Below are 22,878 nucleotides of genomic sequence, written 5' to 3' on the forward strand. Positions count from 1 at the left end.
CCAAGAACATAGTTTCAGCATTATTTATTTGAGATGAGAGATGAGATCATTTCATGGCTAGCTGTTTCAGTTAGTAGCTTAAGTCAGTGCTTTCCACCTTGGGCTTTTTACCTCGTGCGTTTATCTTGAACCGTTTCACTGAGTTTAATGAGAGTTTTCTAAGCGAAGAGCGATTGCTTTGTCTGAAGAATATAATCTTGGCTAATGGATATTTCTTTCTGAGAGTAATAAAGAATAAATGCCCAGAATGTGTAACTGCTTCCTCGGGATTTTCTCTTACTGGGTTAAAATCGCAGCCAACTCGGTCACGTGAAAAAAAATAGGCAACATCTGTTTTGTATTCAGATTTGCCTTTATAGTTTTGTCAGTTGTTCTGGGGATGGGATGTTGTAATGATTTATGAATCAATTGATCACACATAGAAGAAAAATACCCATTTAAGTGATCCCTCCCACCTCTACACTAATATCAGAACAAAATGGAACAAAATCAAGGAACCGCAAGTTCCTGTGGAGAGGGACTTGGCCTTTGTATACATTTGCAAAATGCTTAGTGTGTCACAGCACATCTTGTAAGAGCAAATGTATTTAATGTTCAGGAAACGTCTGCTTAAAGGGTACTAAAGACAGGCTGAGTTGACCATTGTTAGTGGGAGGTTGCTGGAAGCCAGACCCACTATAAAACTGCACATTGTGTACATTTTGCCTCCTTTGCATCTGGTGTTGCTTAGGTTGGAAACTGGAAACGTTTCAGACAATTGAAATGATCTTATTGTTATTTGTATGACTGCAGAGCCTTGTGCAAGTCAGCCGTCATGAACGTCATATAAAAAGCCCAGGCTTGTCCTGAATATTTCATTTGCGGTCTAGAATGCGCTACTGTCAACGGAAAGATTTTTCTTTTTTCTAAACGTCTCATAAAACTATTTCTATGTCTCCTGCGTTACAGATGTGCTAAAAATGGGTATACATCTAGGTGGTATCATCTTTCCTGTGGGGAGCACTTCTGCAATGAATGTTTTGACCACTATTACCGAAGGTAAATTTGCCACTTAAGGTTGTGCCTTTTCAGTGCTTATGAAAATTTAGGAGACATTACAACTGTTGAAATGTCATGCACAAAGATTTGTCTTCTGTGCTCGCTTTATTCGACGTGAGGCTTAGATATTGGTACTAAAAGTGCAGGTATTGTATGGCCTAGTGATCAAGTTAAACACAGCAGCGTGAACAAAACTGGTTACCTCAGGCTGGCTGGTTTGTGTGCAGTTATTCTGAAGCTTTTGTCTTTTTTTTTTAAAAAAATCAGAAAATTTTAAACGATAAGAACAGTTTTAAGTAAATGTCTTTTCCTTTATAAAGCAAATTCACTTTACAGTGTGAATTCAGGAGATCTTGCCTCTCTGTAACATCAGATCAGTGAGCAGATTTAACTCTTGCGGTTCAGTGACCGTGAAAACTGGTCAGGCTCACAGAGATCTTGCAGCTCCAAGCTCCTTACCATTTGAGAGGGCTTTGGGTCCAGCTCAGCTGAGACTTCTGGGCGCTCAGCAGTAACTGTGACTCAGTCCAGACCTCAGATACTGGGACGTGCGCTCACATTCAAGAAGACATAATGGTCAGGATGTAATTTGTTGCTATTGTAAGAACCACAACTGTCTCTTTTTTTAATAGGAAAAATGTAAGACTCTCTACAGCTTTATTTCTCTGTCCTTATGTAAAATGTTTAATTTTAGACTAACTGCCGTTGCTTGAAATGAACTAGATATTCAATTTCCTAAGTGCTTGCTGTTTTATTTTATCTTTCTTCTTAGCCATAAAGATGGTTATGAGAAATATACTGCCTGGAAAAGGATTTGGACAAGTAATGGTAAAAGTGAGCCCAGTCCAAAAGCCTTCATGGCTGATCAACAGCTTCCTTACTGGGTAAGATGGGGAGTGATTTATTTAATAGAGTATATATTTCAATGTGATGTTCCAATACGAGTTTCTTATAGTGTATGTTCAAGCAGCTGAGTTTTCCTGGGGTTTTTCCAGTATTAGAAGACTCTGGAAAAGCCAAGATAATAATTCTGATCTCCTCCATTGTTGGAGACCTTCTCCACACCCCACAAAGAACAATCTTCTGTTGCTTTTCAGTGAAGTAGCAGCTGAGGTGTGTGATGCTCAGGTAGAATGAGACTCGGTGGGGGAAAGAAGTGTGCCAGCTACAGGAAAGAATGAGTGTGAAAGATTTCCAAAACAGATTTTGTATTTCCCTGGTAAAGAGAGCAGAAGACAAGAGACTGGAATGGAAGTTTATTATTTTTGTTATTGGTGGTGGGTGGTGGGTTTTTTGTTGTTGTTTTTTAAATGGTGAACAATGTGTTTTTGCAGTAATGCTTGCAAAATCGACTGAAGACCATAGTAACTGGGTGTTGAATTAATTTTGGAGTTAGGTTCTGTGGAGAAATTCAGTCTTACAGGAGATGGGCACAAGGTTTCTGTATAGCAATGTCCTGTGACATGAGGATTCCATGAGACTGAATTTAACAACTATTTTTGACAACTTCCTCACATCTCTCTGCTTTCTAATTGGTTATTTATTTTTCGTTAACCTTATCTGAAATCAGGCAGCAACAAGTAAAAACATGTTTGTTTTTTGACTTGTAGGTGCAGTGCACAAAGCCAGACTGCGGTAAATGGCGTCAGCTGACAAAGGAAATCCAGCTGACACCACAAATAGCAAAGACCTACAGATGTGGTATGAAACTGAACAATTCCACCAAGGTAACACAGAAGAGTTTTGCTTATATTGCAACGAACAAGAAGTTGATTTTTCTTGTTTGCAAACAATAATTGCTTCTTGCTTTGCTGCTTAATGTTTCTAATGCCAAAACAATTGCCTGATGGCCTGGAGAGATGCACGGTGTCAGGTCTGCACACTGTTTAGACTTTTTGTTTCCTGAGTTTTTCATTCACCCTCACTTTGAGGGTGGCAGAGCCCTGGAACAGGCTGCCCAGGGAGGTGGTGGAGTCTCTATTTCTGGAGACATTCAAAACCCACCTGGACACGTTCTTGTGCAACCTGCTCTGGGTGGACCTGCTTTGGCAGGGGGGTTGGACTAGATGATCTCCAGAGGTCCCTTCCAACCCCATATCATTCTGTGATTCTGTGAGTGGAAATGTCAAGAAAGAAGTACCTGGAATACTCTTTCTCTCCGTAGTCAATTGTAAAATCCTACATTCTGTAACTATGGGAAGATTATCAGCATACAAAATAGACATACACCAAAATGCTTCTTCTGGTTTTGTTTGGCCATGTTTCATTATCCAGGCAAGCATTTGAAAAGCTCATTGAGCTTTTATTAATTTATAGCAAGTCTGTCATGGGACTTTACATGAAAATTTTCAGCTTTGGCGTGAAGGTAATGCCTGAAATCGTCCTTATAGAGCCATAGAATCTATACAGCTAAAAGCATAACATGAATATACTGACCGTATGAAAATCAGAAGAGTCGGCATGTCCTCTTGAAACTTTGTCATAAAGATCCTCCTAAAATAAATAAGAATTTTTTTTTAAAGTCTAGACTGGAAGAGTATCTCAGAAAAATGTGGAATCTTTCCAGAAATTTTCTATAAAATTCCTCCCCACCACCCCAAACACTTGTTTGTTTCAGTATTCCACTAAATTTCATGCAATAAAACGTAGATCTTAATGTCTGATCAGTAGAAACTATTTGATTTAACAAATGAGAAACATTTTCTGGTGTTTATGGTGTGTTATGTTTTTAACTATGTGTTTCTCTATTATTTATTTTTTACTGACATAATCATCTCTGCTACAGAAGGCTAAAACTAATACATTTTTTGTTTGGTTTTAAAGTTTAAAGAACTGTGGTCAAATTTGGCCATGGTCATGGTCAAATTTGTTTTAGATTTGCTTTTTGTTACACAGCTTAAGAATAGCTCTGATGCCATTCACTTCTCTTTCAGACTGAGGGCTCAGACCAGTGTTCCATGCCTGAGGACTTGGTGAGTAGTGGCTGTTCCTTCTCATTTGTCCTAGAATATAAAAGCAATCTTAAAGCACGGCATATTTCTTTCCTTTTCTTGGTCCTTTGACCAATTAGGGTGGTATTTATGCATTTTGCTCAGGAAATGGTCAGATACCATTTGCAACAGAGCTTAGGGCCTTTTCCTGTCGCATCTTTTTCCTCTTTTCCCTTACCATGCCAATTAGCTTTCAGGTGGTTTGTGGTGTCTTTGAGTTGTGGCCTGTGATTCAAGGTTTACTCCTAATTCTCATTTTTGATCAGGCAAAACGGTATTCAGTTTTCAGTATTCAAATAAAATTCCTCGTCCTAAAATTTCCCTGTCTTTCAGGTGGTTTCTATCTTTAGTAAAGCTAGTCTCCTCTTTTTGAAGACTGCAAGAGAACATGAAAACATGTTTTCTCTCTCCTCTCCCTCATAATACAAAATCAGACTTGATGTACGTTGGTGTTGCAAGGGGTTTATGATCATGTAACCCTGGATTTCACATTTAGCATGACCTGATGTTCAATAAGCCAACGTTGGCAAGTGTACCTGAGCTACCTCCATCCCAGGGAACATGTTCAAGCTCATTGTTGGCTCTTGTTAGTAGCTTTGTGGTTTTGTTTCCTTAATGCATGTTTGATTTGTAAATTAAGGCTGAACCATTAGTGTTTGTTAGGGTTTTAGGAGGTCTTTGATGGGGATAGCAGAATCTAAATTAAATTGATCAGTTACCCTAGGCTTTTCTAAGTTCAGATTTCTGGATGCGTAAAGAACAGTAAATGGCCCAATAAAGGGCCTGATAAGGCATAGATGTGTTGTCATGGCATATCTCATCTGCTTGCTTTCCACGTGGGTGTGGAGTTTGTGAAGTTTCAGCTCCGTTTCTGAGGAAGAGACTAATGCTATAGGTTTTCTGCGTCAGGCTGAGGAAGGGGAAAGAGGGAGAGAAAATGTCTTTATGACTTGCAATTCTGAGATTGGTACTTCTAGTGCTTTTCGGTCTCAGTTTTGGAGGGAGGGGGGGGAATTGGTTCATTTTCCAACGTTTTCGAAGTACTGACGTGTTCTCTTCTCCCCTCTTTCCTTCACTTCTCCGCTTGGCCAGAGAGTGGCTGAAGTTTCAGACCATTGGTGGTACTCCATGCTCATACTCCCTCCTTTGCTGAAAGACAGTGTGGCAGCTCCCTTTCTAGCTGCATATTATCCAGACTGCGTGGGCATGAGTCCATCCTGTACCAGCACTAATCGGTTACCTGGTGAATCCAACCTTGTGAAGTTAGAGCACTTAAAGAGCGTGCCTAATTTGACTGGTAAGGGCCATCTGCAGGGCTCTGGTGCTTAAATAGGTGTGATAAATTTTGTCTTATAACCGAGTTTATAAGGCACATAATGCTCCTGATTCAGTAATACCGGTTCTGTTCTCAGCACGAATACACACGCTGTGTGACTGCCTCTCTGCTTCTTTGCTGCAATTTACCTGTTTGTAAGATAAAGGTAATACATTTCCTATAGCATTTCTTTAGGGAGTAAGCACAGACTGCATAGGCTTTTTGTTTACTACCACCTGGCATTTGTTTATAGAAATGGGAAATTAAGTGGGTACTTAAAAGATTGTTTGCGTTCTTAAGGAAATGAAGATTTATCAAAACAAAACATCGTTCTGCTAGTTTTGATCCTGTGGATCTTTGGGGCTTTGGAGAAAAGGATTTGATTTCTTAAGGCACTCGGATTCTGTTTTGTATATAGGATTCTGTTTTGAATAGGTCAGGTATGGAGAAAGGTAATTCAGGGTTCCCATACTCATCCTTACTGATATACCTCAATACTAGCTCAGATAGTCCTTTGAAGAATGTTCAGTTTCTCTGTCATCTTAGCAGGCTTTGCTCTCCTTGGGTGCTGAAAATAAATCCACTTATCTATTCAACAGATATTTATCTGCTTAATAAACAGAAAACTTAATTACACAGAGCTACCAATACTGCACATGGAAGACGACTACTTTTAGTTACTATCTGCTCTGGGCAGTATTGGGAGTTGAAGATGAAAGGGATTCCAAGGACTGCACGAACCTGTACAGTGATTTTAGACCTTAAACTTGAGTTTAGATCCTGTTCCTTGCTGGACTTGTCACATCATCTGAGGGCACATCCTGTTTCTCTGACAAAGCTTAAGTTCTGATAGACGTACCCCATCAGGTAGGAGGACAGTAATTAATACTGCACAGCTTAGAGGGTAGGAGAGGGGAGAGCAATATACAGGAAATCATTCTGAAGGTGGCCAGAAGGTGGAAAGCTTCGTTACTTGTTTATCTGTGTGAGGTCAATGGATCCTCTTAGAGGGAAAAGGATAAAATGAAGATATGACGGAATATGACTTGTTCTTGGTGTGTCTTTATTCAGTTGCAGGCATGAACAAGTATTTCCAGCCTTTTTACCAACCCAATGAATGTGGGAAAGCACTTTGTGTGAGGCCAGATGTCATGGAACTGGATGAGCTCTATGAGTTCCCAGAATATTCACGAGACCCTACCATGTACTTGGCTTTGAGAAACCTGATTTTGGCTCTGTGGTACACAAACTGCAAGGTAGGACATGCTAATAGTTAATTTATTTACAAATTATAGCTACTTTTTTGGGGAGTGGAGCAGAGGGATTGATCTCTCTTCTTAGACACCTCCTTATGCACCAGAAAAATGGCTCCCATTCTTTTGAAAATCCATTCTAAAATGGGCTGGGGTTTTGGTGGTGCCTGTTGTTTGGGTTTTGAGTTTTAATGCCTGGGAGTTTCTTTTGCAGTAAAATACATAAGTTTTAAAAGTATTAAAACTATTGAGTCTGCCCAGCTATTAACTTTTAAAGGGATGCTTGAACATTTCTAAACAGTGTTTGTGGGTCCTTTATGTTTTTTTTTTATTTCATATGACTATTGGGCAGGTAAGTAATTTTCTTTTTACTTATGCTAACTCTATGACACTGCCTTCAGTGGAATTGCTGGAATTTCACATACTGAAGCTTTCAGATAGTGCTGTCTGTATTTATCTGAAGGTTTTGGATATTGATATATTTTTTATCTGGAATGCCACTCTGGAATGGATTTTACTGGAATGTCACTGTGAGCATTGCCACCAGGTAGATTCATTTTGCAATCAGGGATACATTTCAGTACCATTCCTGTACTAATGGAGTTTGCAAGAATATCTTGCAGATTCATTTGCTTTAATTCCATGCTAATCTAGTTTAATAAATTGTTACCTTACTGTGTAAAGCTGGCTGGCACGAAGCTTCCACAAACCTTGCTTTTAAAATACAATCAGAAGCCTGATTTGTGATTAATCTTTACCATCTGGTTTACAGTTTAAATATGATGTCAATGCATGAAAAAATAGGGTATTAGAAAATCAACACTTTCTATTCTCTGTCTCTTCTTTGCAGGAGGCTCTTACACCTCAAAAATGTATCCATCACATCATCGTACGGGGGCTCGTGCGTATTCGGTGTGTGAGGGAAATGGAGAGGATACTTTATTTTATGACGAGGAAAGGGCTAATTAATACAGGGATTTTATCAGTCAGTCCTGACCAGTATCTTCTTCCTAAAGAATACCACAACGTAAGTTGCTGTAATAATCCCTACATTATTAGTGCTTTGAAACCACATGGCACGTCAAATTTTTTGGGACTGGATTTTTGACTTATTACCTGTTATACCAACTGTTTATGTAAAAATTATTTAAATATTATATTACTTTTTAGAAATCTGTCATTATTGTTGGAGCTGGTGCAGCAGGATTAGCAGCAGCCCGACAACTGCACAACTTTGGAATTAAGGTAAGAAACTAGAGCACATTACTTAAAAAATCAGACATCCTCTGCTTTGAGAGTGTTCTTCCAGAAAATGAAAAATAAATACATTCTTGTTACAAACATTTAGGTATAGGGCATCCTAATTAAATTGTAAAATCTGGGGTTTTACTGCGTAAATCTGCTGTTGAAAAACAGCATTTATTTGTATCTAAAATCCAACAAAGCATGGAGTGAATATTTTACATAGACTTGGGTTGGAAGGATAGGGGAGACAGGGATTTTCATGTCCATTCATGGGACTGTAGATGATGGTGGGTATTTAAATGAGGTGAAATTTTCTTTCTTGTGTGCATTTTACTGAACTTGTTGCTTATTAAAAACAAGCAAATTGCATGTATTTCCCTTTTCCCTCATGTTTATTATTGACAGTGTGATCTCACAATATTTACATGTTGAAATAATTTTACACATCAGCATATTCTTATGAAAACCTACGGGACTCTTTACACATGAAGTATTTGCAGGACTGCAATTTAAGGAGATGAATGAGCATCTGACTTTCTGGATTTACATATTTATATGTTCCCCTATGTATATATTTATACGAATCCCTGAACCCTATAGGCCCATTATCTCATTCTTTGGTTGCTAAATAGCAAATTGCAGTGCATTCTTTTTGTACATCAAGTCCTTTGGAAAGCTGTCCTGCAGTGAAATACATAAGTATAAACTGGCAGGACCTTTTTTTTTATATGTAAAAATATATCTAGTTTTTTTATAGATACACACTGTTGCTTTCTACTTTTCTGGAGAGAGGAGTTTCTCCAAAAATAAAAAGATAATTTAAGTAAGGGTAAACATAGTCAGGCATCCCTCTAGTCCAGCATCCTGTGTCTGTCTCTGACCAGTAGTAGTTGCTGAAGGAGGTATGTATGAATGGTGGAAATAGATGAGAATGAGGTTTCCTAGGAATATCCCAGGAATAAATTTCTCCAAAAGGTGTATGGACTTTCTCTAATGGACACTGTGGATGGATCATTGTGTTTAATAGTCTGTAGCATGTCTCAAACTCCAATTTTGACACTTCCTGAATAGGTCTTTAGCTTTTTGAAACGGAAGGGTTATTTTTGCTAGGGCTGTTTCTTAAAAGTAAGTTATTTTATATATATACCAAAGGGTAACCTTTAAAAGACAATTCAAATGCATAAATGAACTCTACCCACAAATGAAAATTAAGTGTTAAGATTGTTAGCATTAATGGATTGCTTGGGATTTTTTGTGTGTTTTATTTTCCCCTTTGCTCTGGAGTTGAACAGGTATCTTTAATGTAATCAGATCTTACAATTTACTGAGCTGTGTTGTGTCCTAGGTCATTGTCTTAGAAGCTAAAGACAGAATTGGTGGCCGAGTGTGGGATGATAAGACATTCAAAGGAGTCACTGTTGGAAGAGGTGCACAAATCGTCAACGGATGTGTCAACAACCCAATGGCACTAATGTGTGAGCAAGTGGGTTCCCTGAAGTGGTCATACATTATCACTAGCGAAAAAACTGTTGTTAAAGCCAGATTTGGGTGGCTGGGTAAGGGTGGGAGTCCTTGTTTATGACATGATTAAAACACTGTTCTGTGTTGTAAGTAAATTTCATGTTGCTATTACAACTTTGATAAGTTGGCCTGGGAATCCCCTATAAAGAAAAGGATGGAAAAGTGAGAAAACAGTTTGTGGACAATAATGGATAGAAGGATTGTTGGTATTCCAGTTTTAGGAGAATTTGAGTTAATCTAACTAATTATTTAAAGTTGTGGATGCTTTTTAAGTGGCATAATTTAAATCTGAGGGGTTCACATTACTTTAAATAACTTTAAGCAGGCTAGGCACCATAGTTTTTCCATACTTAAAAAGCAATAAAATGTCTTTTTCTTAAGCTTGGCATTAAAATGCACAAACTAGGGGAGAAATGTGACTTGATCCAGGAAGGTGGAAGGATAACAGATCCCACTATTGATAAACGTATGGACTTTCATTTCAATGCCATCCTAGATGTCGTCTCTGAGTGGAGAAAAGATAAAACCCAACATCAAGATGTTCCTCTTGGTGGTAAGTGGGAGGAGATGTAATGCAAATGAAAATGTTGGCTGTGTTCATAGAGTTTTATATTAAACTGGCTTTTACATTAGATCCTTTTAGAAGTGTATGGCTGTGTACACCTGACCTCAAATCCAGCAATGATAACCTGGCTGTAGGGAGGACAAGGGGAGACTGACAATTGTGTACACACAGACCAAAATGTCACTTGTAACTTAAGAAAGCCAAAGTTGAAGACTTTTACAATACTGTGTGACAAGATGTAGTATCTTGTTTTCATGAGGTAGTTTTTTCAGCATAGCTAGTGGCACTAGCAGTTCAAAAGACTTGCTTCTTGCTGAAGCAGGCCATAGCTAGCCATAACTCTCATACTTTTTGACTAATCTGTCTAAAAAAAGAACCTCATCAAAGCCATCTGCTGTCAAGAATAGCCCCATCTCCATTGGTAACGCCTCCCACTACACTTAGAGCATGCAAGCACATTCTACAACAAAAAATAAACCTGCTCAGAAATTTCTGCCTCCCAAATCTTTTCAGCGTGGATTCTGCAAGACAAAATTAGCGACTCCTGTGTTCTTCAGTGAACTCTATATCAAATTTCTCAGCTCTTTTGGTTCTGTAAAAATTAAACAGGATTTATTTGCAAGGATTCTCCATTATCTTAAAATGTATTTTCCTTGAAATATCTTCAACTGAATATTGATGACAGCTAAACAATTAATTTCTCTCCTGTCTCAATTGGCTAGCCCAGCTGTGCTGTTACTCAGTCTTCCATGGTTTTGGTTTTTTTTGTTTTCTTTTTTTCTTCTTTGAAATGATTTTAACCCCCTTTTTTTTTCCCCTGAAGCTACGTATGTTTCCTTTTTGAAGAAGAAGATTGTACTAGGGAAACCTATGACTAAACAACAAAGTTGTATTTTTATCACTGGAAAGATCTTGTGGTTTTTTTGTACGAGAAGAAAAACATCTTAGCGCATATTAGCACTAAGCTTCAAAATCTTGTGATCCAGAGAATTAGCATATTCAAATGCAGTAGGGCTTCTGACGAATCGTGATATATTCTTATCTTGAACATGTTCTTTCACAGAAAAAATACAAGAGATCTATAAAGCCTTTATTCAGGAGTCTGGTATCCAGTTCAGTGAGCTGGAAGAAAAAGTCCTACAGTTCCATCTCAGTAACTTGGAGTACGCCTGTGGCAGCAATCTCTCTCAGGTGAGTCTTGACAGCTGTGTTGGGTAGTGGTTGAGTTTCCTAGAAAACAGGGTTGAGAAGTAACACTGAGAAGTCATCTGACCCATCCCATGGCCCAAAAGGAAGAACGAGCTATCCCTAAAGTCTTCCTACATCCCTAACCTGGTCTCTAACAGCATTGAGACGCAGACTCCAGCACTGCCTTAGGTAATCTGATGGGAGCTTATGACATGATTCCAGCAACATCTTCCTCAATGTAGAAGTTGGTGCAGTGGACTAGGGCATTTCTCCCAGATGCTGGATGATAGGATTCACAGCAGAGTTACTCTTCCTCAGATGTTGTGTGTGACTTCTGCTTCTCAGTTCTGTGTTTAAAAACTGAGGCATTTCTCTACCTTGCTAGGTATCTTGAGAATAAATGCATTTAACTTCTGAAGTGTTCCAACACCCTGATGGTGGGCCCCAGTTCACCACTCCTAGGTATTCTGTTGACTATGTGATACTTGGCTTTCCTCACGACTTCAGTTTTAACCCAGCAGATTCAGGAAATGTCGAAGCATAACGTTGTTTGCAGTGCATTATATACCGAGTCCTCTTGCCTGGGTTAAATATGTTTAGGGTCAGTTGTACTATGCCAGTGGGACAGCTGGTTGCTATCTGCAGATGCACAAATCTGATCTGAACTGAGAAGCACATAAGAACATAACAAAAATCTGCAAGACAATGCTAGACCAGGGCAGTCAATGGAAAATATTTTCTTATTTCAAGCTTTCACACTTCAAGAGCACACAGGAAATAAGGAAGATGTTACAATTTATCTCACCTTCAATTTTAGAATCAAAAAACAAAGTAAATGCAACTGCAGTGATAAGGATTGGCATTTGAAGCACAGTTTGAGAATTGCTTCAGATTTTTCACTGCTAAGTGGTGACTTTTTAGTGCAAATATCACTATTGTACTAACTATGAGTAGGGGCAGAAGGTCAATGAAAGTATCATGGAAGAACCTCCAAAGTGACAGAAAAATTCAATTGAGATATTTTTGTATCTTATTTTCCCCTTCAAGTTGGGAAATAAAATACTTCCATTTTAATTTGAAGTCTTAAGACTGTAAAACCTGATTTCTTTGCTGGAGAAAGAAAACCAAAATAAATACACTGCAATCCACCTGAATTTTTGTACTACTTTCCTTATTTTCTTTACCAAGCAGAACTGCTTATGACCAACCCATATTAGGGTTTCTTAATCAAGCAATTCTGATGCTGTGCAGTGGCCTTAGGTAAATAAGCCAGTTTCTTTTGTCAGTGTTCTGGTGATACATCTTTTTTTTTTTTTTCCAGTTGTGAAGGGAATTGGGGTGGCTGCTTCTAAACTGTGGGACTTTTGCTAGTACTCATGTCACCTCACCAGTAGAGACAGCTAGTTCTGTTCTGTCCACAGGTATCTGCACGCTCATGGGACCACAATGAATTTTTTGCCCAGTTTGCTGGAGATCACACTCTTCTAACTGTGGGATATTCTACTGTGATTGATAAATTGGCAGAAGGGCTGGACATCCGGCTGAACTTCCCTGTGAGTCTGGAAAATGTTGATGCAATGCCTGTCTTGGATTGCTTTGAAGTACCTATTTCCATCTTTGTATTCTTGTGGACCAGACAAATCTGTGTCTGTGACTATTCTGACTTCCCCTGTTTTTTTCTTCAAGACAATCTCAGCATTTCTGGAAATCCTCCTTGAGGACTATCAGTACTTAAATATTATGATATCATGAGCTTATATGGTGGAATCACGATGATTATTCTTTTTCAACTTCATGAAAGCTTTTTTTTCCCTTTCAGTATTTCTTTGGAAACTTATGTTCTTCAGTTTCTAGCTTGCAGACTGGTGCTATATTAGCTAGTGTTGTCTGAATTTGCATTGCACGTGTAGAATTTGTAGTATAACCTTCAATTTGTCTTTCAATAGGTTCAGAGTATTGATTATTCTGGTGAAGAAGTGCAGATCACTACTGCAGATGGAACAGTGTGGACAACACAAAAGGTACCCAGTGTGATCCAAGATTAGGAACTGTAGAGAAGCAAGAACAATATTGACCACTGTACATTTCCTTTTTGTCTTCCCGTCCTCCCAAGACTATTTAGTCTGATTTCTACCCACTCAAAGATGAAAACTCCTATGTTCTAGTGACGCGTATTTGAATGTCCTAGAGCCTGTTTTCCCTTGAGCATGCTTGAGTTTTGAGTACTAGTTAATTCGAAGAACTAAACACTATAAAGATAGTACTAAAAATGTGAAGCAAATAGGGTTTTATCTGATGTTTGAAGTCAGAGTTATGTTTTCTGGTTCCATTCCCTCTTCAGCTTTACCCCATTTAGCACGCGACTCTGCCCTGTTACAGTTTTTCCCTTTGGTGTGCAGGATTTGACAACCCATATTCCTCAGTCTCCCTTATTCCCTGTATCCCCACCTGCTTCATGCTGCATGACCTTTTAGGCATTTTTAAAATGATACATAAACTTGATCAAGATTGGATTGACATCAACAGTGTTACTGAGCGTATTTTAAAGAGAAGGGATCTGTAAAGGAATTAAAACCAAAGCAAAAGAACGACCATCTTATCTCCTTTCTAAACAAGAGTTTTGTTAATCTGAGAGCCATTGAGAATAATTTACAGGAGGTATTAGTTTTAATACCATGGTTAGCCACTCTGATACAAGCAATTTAATGGACTACAACTGCAAACCAGTAAACTGCAGGATCTATTCTTAACTGAAAGTAAGGCATGTGCTTCCCCTTAATGGAGAGTAAATCCAGACACTAATTTAGAGATGCTTGAGTAAGCATCCTACAGGAATAATCCAAGATAGTTAAGAGGATGCTGTGAGGCTTATGCACAGTATTCGTCTTTGGCTACTTTTGTGATTGTACTCTTGTGATTATTTCTTTCAGGTGTTGGTGACTGTACCCCTGGCCCTTCTTCAGAAAAATGCCATTCAATTTAATCCTCCACTGTCAGAAAAAAAAATTAAAGCCATTAATAGTTTGGGAGCAGGAGTCATTGAGAAAGTAAGTAATTTCAGATTATATTTAATTTTCTTTTCACAGAAACAGTGGCTGCTTTGTCCCTGTTGCTTTTGCTATGCATTTCTCCAGATTCATTACACACTTGATTTTACTTGTGTACAGTAGCCCAAAAGAGCAAAATGCTGTTGGGGATCACATGTGTTCCTGTTTCTTAGATTTCCCAACTTAATGGGATTTTAAAAGAAATTGTTTGCAGAATCATGTCACAGCTTAGACATTTTGTGCCTAATTTTGAGCAAGCCTTCATGATCATCTCAAATCTTCCAAAATTCTAATAGTATGCTTATTCCAGGTCCTTTTGACCCAATAAATACAAAAAGTATTTCAGAAGAATACTGAAAGTTGTGTATTTGGCTGTCTCAGATCTTCCAAAATTCTAATAATACGCTTATTCCAGGTCCTTTTGACCTAATAAATACAAAAACTATTTCAGAAGAATACTGAAAGTTGTGTATTTGGACAGTGTAAAATCTACTGCCCTTTCCCAGTGCAAAGAGACAGACTATCCTGAAAAGATCCCCAGTAGTATGTGCGCTTAGAACAAAACAGTAACAGAAGTAATGCCAGAAACAGGATTATAACAATGCTGAAATTTAAAGGCAAGATTCAGAAACCCACCCCCCTACCCAGGATGGGGATTACTAAATTCTACATAAAGTTTGTAAAAATTCTGCTGAATTTCTTGAGCAGAACAAGACTTGAACACTTGAATTTCCATGGTGAATTCAGTACTGTCTGTGCATTTGCAATTTGTGAGACTAGCAGATTTTTTTATTTTTCCTTCCCAGTCCCTGTTGGAGAACAGGCTCAATATGTTTCCTGTTGATACCCTCTCATAGAGCTGAGTGTGTCTAATGGAGCAGAAAAGGGAAAAAGCATTTTATATACTATATCCAGTTATAAGTATCGTGGTACGAAATGCTTTAATTTTATCTCCCTCTCATTTTCTCTCTAGATCGCCTTGCAGTTCCCTTATAGATTTTGGGACAGTAAAATTCAAGGAGCTGATTTTTTTGGTCATGTTCCACCCAATTCCAGCCAGCGTGGGCTCTTCAGTGTTTTCTATGACATGGATCCAGAGGTATCACATACTAGCTGTATTTTCTGTTGGCCCTTCAGAAATTCAGTTTGGAATCTATGTGCCATAATTACTGAACAATAAATGTTTTCTTCTTCCCCCTACCTCCCCAACTGTTAAAAGAAGTGGAAGCAGTGTTATTTATCATGAAAAAGCTGATTGTTATTTCATTGCAAGAAAGGGCAATGTTTTCCTAAGTTTGGATGCAAATTAATATACAAACAAATTAATGCTTTTACTCTCAAGCTACCTTCAAAACAAGTTTGTAATACCTGACTATAGATGTACTAATATTGGAAAAAGTCTATAGTCACTTCCAGTGTAGGACTTCTGTTCCCTTATTTAAATCAGCTAAAAATCCTGTTAAAAAGATCATGTTGGCTTATTAATACTGAATGGCTTGCACTAGCCTGAATAACTATGTGGAGTGGCAGAAGAAAACACTAGATTTTCATATGAAACAGATCTGCAGCATCAATCCCAAACTCGTGAATTTCAAATCAAATTCAAACCAGTGCATTGACATCATGTTTCTCTTCCCCACCAGTCCCAAGCAGACACATTACACGTTTATATCTAGGTTTTTCATGCTTTTATAACAACTGCTGCTTACTACTTGGCAGCAATTAAAAGGCCATTTGTAACCTTATGACTTACTCCAAAAGGAAATCATGCTGTGAAGTCTGTGCTCAGTTACTCCACTATCTGTACCTGTATATCACTTTCCTTAAAGAAGTTTTCTCTTCAGTACTTTTAAGCTCATTTTACATGAGGTTCAGTGTGCTGGTGCTGGCCAAGAGACACTAGATATAATTCTTAATTTGCTTGATAGCTATTCTCTGTTAGCTATCAAGTTTAGTAACACAAGAAGTGCCTTATATAAACAAGAGAGGGGACATCAATCCCAAACTCGTGAATTTCAAATCAAATTCAAACCAGTGCATTGACATCATGTTTCTCTTCCCCACCAGTCCCAAGCAGACACATTACACGTTTATATCTAGGTTTTTCATGCTTTTATAACAACTGCTGCTTACTACTTGGCAGCAATTAAAAGGCCATTTGTAACCTTATGACTTACTCCAAAAGGAAATCATGCTGTGAAGTCTGTGCTCAGTTACTCCACTATCTGTACCTGTATATCACTTTCCTTAAAGAAGTTTTCTCTTCAGTACTTTTAAGCTCATTTTACATGAGGTTCAGTGTGCTGGTGCTGGCCAAGAGACACTAGATATAATTCTTAATTTGCTTGATAGCTATTCTCTGTTAGCTATCAAGTTTAGTAACACAAGAAGTGCCTTATATAAACAAGAGAGGGGAATTCTTTAAATGAGTTGAGAAACCTGTGTGCTTATTCTATGGTCCCCCCCTAATCTTTGAAGCTTCTGCATGGTAGCAGATCTCTTTAAGTACAAGGAGACACCAGTAGAACTAAGCTTTTGTTTCTTGGCCCCAAATCTACTAGTAAGAGCTTAGCACTGGCCTAATCCAAATCATATTGAACTAGTATTGAAATAAACTCTTTTAAAATTGGAGTACAGTTGAAGTGGAATTTTGGCACGCAACTAGAGCTTAAGAGGTCTGTCACAAAGAATAACACTACAAATGTCAAATCTTTTGGTATAGCCTTTACATAGGTAGATAGGAACTTTTCAGTTAATTCAGCAAGTCGTAAAAGGGGCTGTAACACAGCTCTGTGAACAAGACATCAGAGGATGGTAGTAGTTTGAGCAAAAATGCTGCAGAATATGAACCCTTTATTTTAAGGAATCAAACTCCCTTTCCTCTAGAACAAAAGTTGCAGCTGAAAATCTCTTTGTCAGTACCAATTAAGAGGGACTCTTAAAGAAATACATAATAACCTAACAATTTTGAAGTGATCTCATATGTTAATGTCCTGTTTTTAGAACAAAGAAAGCATTTTAATGTCAGTGGTCACTGGAGATGCTGTAACAACCATTAAGAATTTAGATGATAAACAAGTACTACAACAGTGTATGACTGTACTTCGAGAGCTGTTTAAGGAGCAGGTAAGAAGCTCTTTTCTTACGAGATGAATTAACTTGCCAACAGCAGTAAAGCTTTGGATTGTTTTACTTCATAATGTATAGGAAAACCTTTGACATTTTAAACTATTTCTTTTTGTGTCAGTTGAGGAAATATGCTTCCTTTGAGAAATCACATTTGGTCTTTGCGTGAAGAATGTGAATTGAATTATCTTAGATCTATGTCTGAAGGAAAATGGTAGTGAATAACAGAAATGAACTATCATCCTTTAAAATAATTTTAGAAAGGAAAATTAATTAAAATCAGTACTTTAGGTAGGTAAGAAATACATTTCTGTCTTAGCTGTCACTTTTTCCAAACATATAAAATCAGTACTTTAGGTAGGTAAGACAAATACACTTCTGTCTTAGCTGTCACTTTTTCCAAACATTTTTTGCTAGTAATCACTGCTTCCAATAGATCATAAAAGCTTTAAGCTAGATGAATTTGATTGTGATTCCTCCTGCTTCCATGTAAAAAGCAACTGAAATGACACCACTACCCCCAAACCAAACCCTTACTCTTCAAACAAGATAGAACCTTTCCTGATCTGTCTTGGGACGGAGGTACAGGCAAAATGATCTTAGAAAAATCTTAGATACAAATTTCTACCTTTTTTTTTTTCTACCCTCAGCTCATAATCCAGATAGAAACTAATAAGAAAATAGATAAATCTGGGGCAAACAGAAGACTATCACTTAGCAATATTATTTCTGTTCCATTCTATAAACAGTAACGCCTCAATTAAATTACTTAGAGCAGTCAGATCCTAAGAAATGCTTGAGTTAACGTTCATGGGTGATCTGTCAAGTTTTACTGATGGTTCAGATACTAGGATTAAGGATCTTGGAAAAAACTTCAGCATCTGAAAGCCCAACATTTCCTAAAAAACATACTTTTGGTAATGGCTTTACAGTTACCAGAATCATGTGCAATGTAAGTCCACATACCTGCTATTTTGATCTCATGAGAATGTCAAGGTAGCAAACAGGTCTTTGGTGCCACTCTAGTCTAGAGGAGTGATTTTGATGTCTGTCTCCGTGGTTTCTAGCAGTTGTGAATTTCAGTCATCTGTCCACAATGCCTTGGTATTTTCAACAACAAGATAGCTTCCAGGGGTGCATCAGAACTTCTGGGATGTCCGTGAAACTGCTCATACGTTGTCTTGAGTGCTTGAGCTTTAGTCTTTCATGTGCTGCCTGAATGGAGTAGTCTTGTTGGCTGGTTGATACCAGGTGTTGTGTAAGAGGCAACCAGGGGTGCTTGTTTTCTTGTCACAAGTCCCTCATGAGTAAGATACAGCTGTAGTCGATTAAGCCTTCATATAGTTGTTATCCAGCCTCTTTTTGGTAGAATTGCATGGGATTTGCATGCTGCAATGTGACAAAGAATACACAGTATTACTGTCAGGGCTTAGCTCCAGACACTATGACTTTCTGGTTTTTGTTTTCTCCCTGAATCTAGTTTTCAAGCCAGCTTATTTTCTGATCTTAGATAGGTAATGTTATTTTCTCCATTGGAATAAAACTATCTCCGAGATGAGGATTACATTGTGAGATTTAACAAGTAGCAAAGCATCATGCCTTACCAAGATGTAAAGTTCTTACATTATCCATACAGACATGTTGAATGATGTTGATAATGGTATTTTATCTGTTTGCAAGAGTACATAGGTATTTTGAGAAATTTTTTTTCCTCACATGTGGTTAAATAATACAACATCCAGATTTGTTGCATTCAAAACAGTGCAATTGTGATGTTTCAGACATCAGGCAAGAGGTTAGTATATAATAAAGAATTTCAAATTTAATTCTGGAATGTGATCTAACCTATATCTACATACTCTAAAGATTACAAGAAACTGTTTATGAGAAAAAAATAGGCAAATAAAGAGTCTTTCTTTGCAGAGCATAATTTTTCTTTTGATTACACAGGAGGTTCCTGACCCAGTGAAGTTTTTTGTTACTCGCTGGAGCAATGACCCTTGGCTCCAGATGGCATATAGTTTTGTAAAAACAGGGGGCAGTGGTGAAGCTTATGACATTATAGCTGAAGATATACAAGGAAAAATTTTTTTCGCTGGTGAAGTAAGTATCTTTGTTACTATTGATTACAGTTATTGGGGAGCTATTTCTTACAAAAAAAATCATCTTTTGCCAACCAACACCATTAATCTAGAGGTAGCATATAAGTATTGTTACACAAGTATGCTAGTGTTTCATGATTTTGACACAGAACCCTGTTTTATTCATATTATTATTGGATATGGAAAGTCTCATTCAGGTCAGGAGTGAAATGCACAACCAGTAAGTGCAGAACGTGACAAGACTATACGATCCACTTGTGTTTTCAGTCAAATTATCTTTTTATTACTCTGTTGTGGATAACATAACATCTATATATGTGTTATATGTATATATAACATCAGCACACTGCTGATGGCGTAGCTGCATTCTATACTGGAACAGAACTTACATGTCCCACTAATGTGCAGATGGCAAAACAGACTACTAATTTTTTTAATTGACTTGCTTGCATACTTTGAAGTTGCTAAAAATCTTAAATATTTCCTCCTAAATACTAAGAAGTTTTCTATAGCTTTTAAAAGTGTTGGCATATGCTTAAAGAAAACGAAACTGATCTTATAAACTGAAATTCTATCTGTTCTAATAGTTTTAGAAACAATTAACTTTTTTTTTCCTTTTTTAAATACAGGCCACAAATAGGCACTTTCCTCAGACCGTCACAGGAGCTTACTTGAGTGGGGTTCGAGAAGCAAGCAAAATAGCAGCATATTAAGTACTGAAATTTTGTGTTTATAGATATATTTTTAATTGTTTTCTGTGGGTAAAACTATCTTCAAGTTTCCTATTTGCTGCCTTTTTCCTAAGTGGTACTTAAGTAGTATATGGTACCTGAAGATAAAATCTTCATCTTCTTTTTCTCTTCTTTCTCCCCCCCAACCCCTTTTTTAAGCCCTGATGATACATATTGTTGAGGGTTTTTTCCCCACTAAGAAATTACTAGCAAGAGTGACATTGGAGTCCCTGGCCACAGCGTAACTAACGAAACTTTTGTTGAGAGTCCTCTTCTGTATGGCTCAAATGATGCTATTGTAAACCTTCATTTCAGAAGGTCAGATTAAAACAAGACTAAGTTAACATACAGCATTAAAAATGCTGGCAGTTAGTAATGATGACGGGAATTTTCCACTAACTGTGATTCTCAGGTTGATTATGCTCATAGGAGTTCAAACTTGCTCCCAAAAGCCTGAATAGCCTAGACAAATTCTAGAATTATTGTAGGAACTCTCATTCTTTCCAGTTGCAATCAATAACCTTTTCTATAATATTTTTCATATTCTTAGCCTTCACTAAGCAGGCTTTAGAATATCAAGTTTGTTCCTTTAAATCAGACTGCTGGAACAGTTTACAGTGCAATCATGGAAAGGTTATTGTAGCTAATAAAAACTTGAAAAATTAACTTTTACATTACTTTTAAAAACTTTGAAATATTATCTCTGCTACTTATTCAGATGAATTCTTGTTACAATAATAGGCTAAGTTTAGATTTGCTTAGTGCTTCTGATAATGTAGAAACAGGACAGCTTAAAAATACTATATTTCTATGATATTTTGAAAACAAACTTCCAAATTCATTCGGGCTGAGTAGAGGAACTATCTACTGATAAGAGTGCACAGTGGGGGGTAAAGGACTGTAAGTTCCTAACAGCTCATTCAGCTTTTATATTTAAAAAATAAGCGAAGATGAATGAGGAAAAAAAATACTAACTTTCATGAAGGGCTGAAACAAGGTGGCTTGCACTTTGACTTGAAGTTTTTTTGTTTTTTGTTTTTATTATTTTGTTATTAAAAGTATTATTAAGAACAACTTGAGGGAGTAATTCAGTAAGGGCTAAGCATTTATCTAATAGCTTTTCCATTGAACATGGAATAAAAAAAAATTTTCAGTAGAAATAAGACACAACCAGGATATCTGTTTAAATACTGTTCCACTAAAACAATATTAATGAAAACGATTAAACTCAATTTTTAGATCTGTTCCCCCACACCATCCCTGTAACTTTACTGCATAAACTTCATGATTTCTGGAAGGAAAGAAAGCACTTATTCTCCACCCCCTTGTCCCCCCCAAGTCTCATGCATAGCCTCTTTGCTTTTTTTATTCTCCTTGTTTAAGAATGTCATAGCAATTTTATTTTTTTTTTTTAGTTTTAGTGCTTATTTCCATAAAGCTCTATCCTTAGGAAAAAAAAACCACAAGCAACCTTAAGAAAAATCCTACTGAATAAATGCAACTCTTCTTTCTAAATACCTATTTTTTTTGTTTTTAGAGTAGCTATGATATTGTCAAATACCTTTATTTAATCTCTAATTTACAAGGTGAAGATGTTTATATAACTAGATGTTTTTTCAGATATATTTCTGTTCTGCTTCTTAAAGCTGAATTATATGGAATAATAGGAAAAGTGTAACTGTCCATAACTTTCTTCTACATAAATGCTAGTATGTACAGTTTTAAAGTATTTCCAAGTATTAAATTGTAATTTAAAGGCTATTAAAGAAGCAAGACAAAATCCTCTGATGAGAAAAGATAATCAGACATCAGATTTTGCTTTTAGTAATCATTTGCACTTTGTTGATTTCATATATTACAGGCCAACTTACAGCATAACTAGGAAAGATTAAGAGCTGTGTATGTTTGCGTTCCAAGTTTCTTTCCCACTTTATCATATATGACAAAATTATTAGAAGAGAAACTTTTGAAGGTGGGAAAAAAGCTTATTACTACAAGCCCAAAACATTATAGTCAATGGCTGCTTCAGCTGACCTTGGTCAAAACTTCAGTCAGCTTAATAACAAAATATAAACACACCACACTTTACATAGGAACTGTCTGGGAAGTTGAGTTCAGCATCCATTTCTGCAGTCTTAACTTTGTGTAAACATGCTTGATTTTAGACATATGCTTCCATCCTTTTAATTTGTATTTGGGGTTTTAAATCTATCTACAACTTTGCAGATAGATAAATCCTATATTCTAGAGAATAGAGATGGACATGAACAAATACTGTCACATTTGGCTTAGCTGCTGCACACTTCTTATACCATTAAAAACGGATAACAAATGATAAATTTACCAATGGCCTAGTCTATTAATTATTTGTATATTATTTTGGTGCCAAGGCACTTGAACTGTGTTGTACTGCACTTAAGTTTGAGGAGTAAATAAAAAAGTATGTTCCATTTTAACTTACGTTCATTTGAAATGTATAAGAACATCAGGCTGGTTCTGAGACTTCATTCTTTAATTAATGTTCCCCAAAAATTTTTCTATTACTTATGTTAAAATTTATTTCAAGCATGTATGTGTTTTTTCTTTTGTGTTTAATTTATTCCCTGCAAATAAAGAACTAGGGAATGTTTTCTTTGAGTAGATTTGTTTAAATGTTATTAAAAAAAATATTTGAATGCAGAGCATGATCTGTTACACTTCAACTCTCTGTGTGACTATGTTATGGCAGCAGAATAAAACTGGAAAGTATCCACAGGA

At 37.0% G+C, this 22,878-nt stretch overlaps 1 protein-coding gene across 1 annotated transcript in view; it reads left to right on the forward strand.

Moving 5' to 3' along the window:
• The window catches only part of KDM1B (lysine (K)-specific demethylase 1B), a 27,696-nt gene extending 4,818 nt beyond the window's left edge, over positions 1 to 22,878 (forward strand). Inside the window, exons 5-22 of the mRNA XM_014940935.1 lie at positions 949 to 1,038; positions 1,811 to 1,922; positions 2,649 to 2,765; positions 3,972 to 4,010; positions 5,121 to 5,325; positions 6,415 to 6,599; positions 7,447 to 7,623; positions 7,767 to 7,841; positions 9,187 to 9,324; positions 9,744 to 9,915; positions 10,991 to 11,118; positions 12,537 to 12,668; positions 13,062 to 13,136; positions 14,046 to 14,162; positions 15,136 to 15,261; positions 17,166 to 17,288; positions 19,239 to 19,391; positions 20,020 to 22,878. Of these exons, the coding sequence (XP_014796421.1) occupies positions 949 to 1,038; positions 1,811 to 1,922; positions 2,649 to 2,765; positions 3,972 to 4,010; positions 5,121 to 5,325; positions 6,415 to 6,599; positions 7,447 to 7,623; positions 7,767 to 7,841; positions 9,187 to 9,324; positions 9,744 to 9,915; positions 10,991 to 11,118; positions 12,537 to 12,668; positions 13,062 to 13,136; positions 14,046 to 14,162; positions 15,136 to 15,261; positions 17,166 to 17,288; positions 19,239 to 19,391; positions 20,020 to 20,103 (2,248 nt within the window). The 3' untranslated portion in view covers positions 20,104 to 22,878. The remainder of the gene's footprint in view (positions 1 to 948; positions 1,039 to 1,810; positions 1,923 to 2,648; positions 2,766 to 3,971; positions 4,011 to 5,120; positions 5,326 to 6,414; positions 6,600 to 7,446; positions 7,624 to 7,766; positions 7,842 to 9,186; positions 9,325 to 9,743; positions 9,916 to 10,990; positions 11,119 to 12,536; positions 12,669 to 13,061; positions 13,137 to 14,045; positions 14,163 to 15,135; positions 15,262 to 17,165; positions 17,289 to 19,238; positions 19,392 to 20,019) is intronic.

The sequence above is a fragment of the Calidris pugnax genome, unplaced genomic scaffold (assembly GCF_001431845.1).
Source record: "Calidris pugnax isolate Ruff unplaced genomic scaffold, ASM143184v1 scaffold8, whole genome shotgun sequence".
NCBI classification, from domain to species: Eukaryota; Metazoa; Chordata; class Aves; order Charadriiformes; family Scolopacidae; genus Calidris; species Calidris pugnax.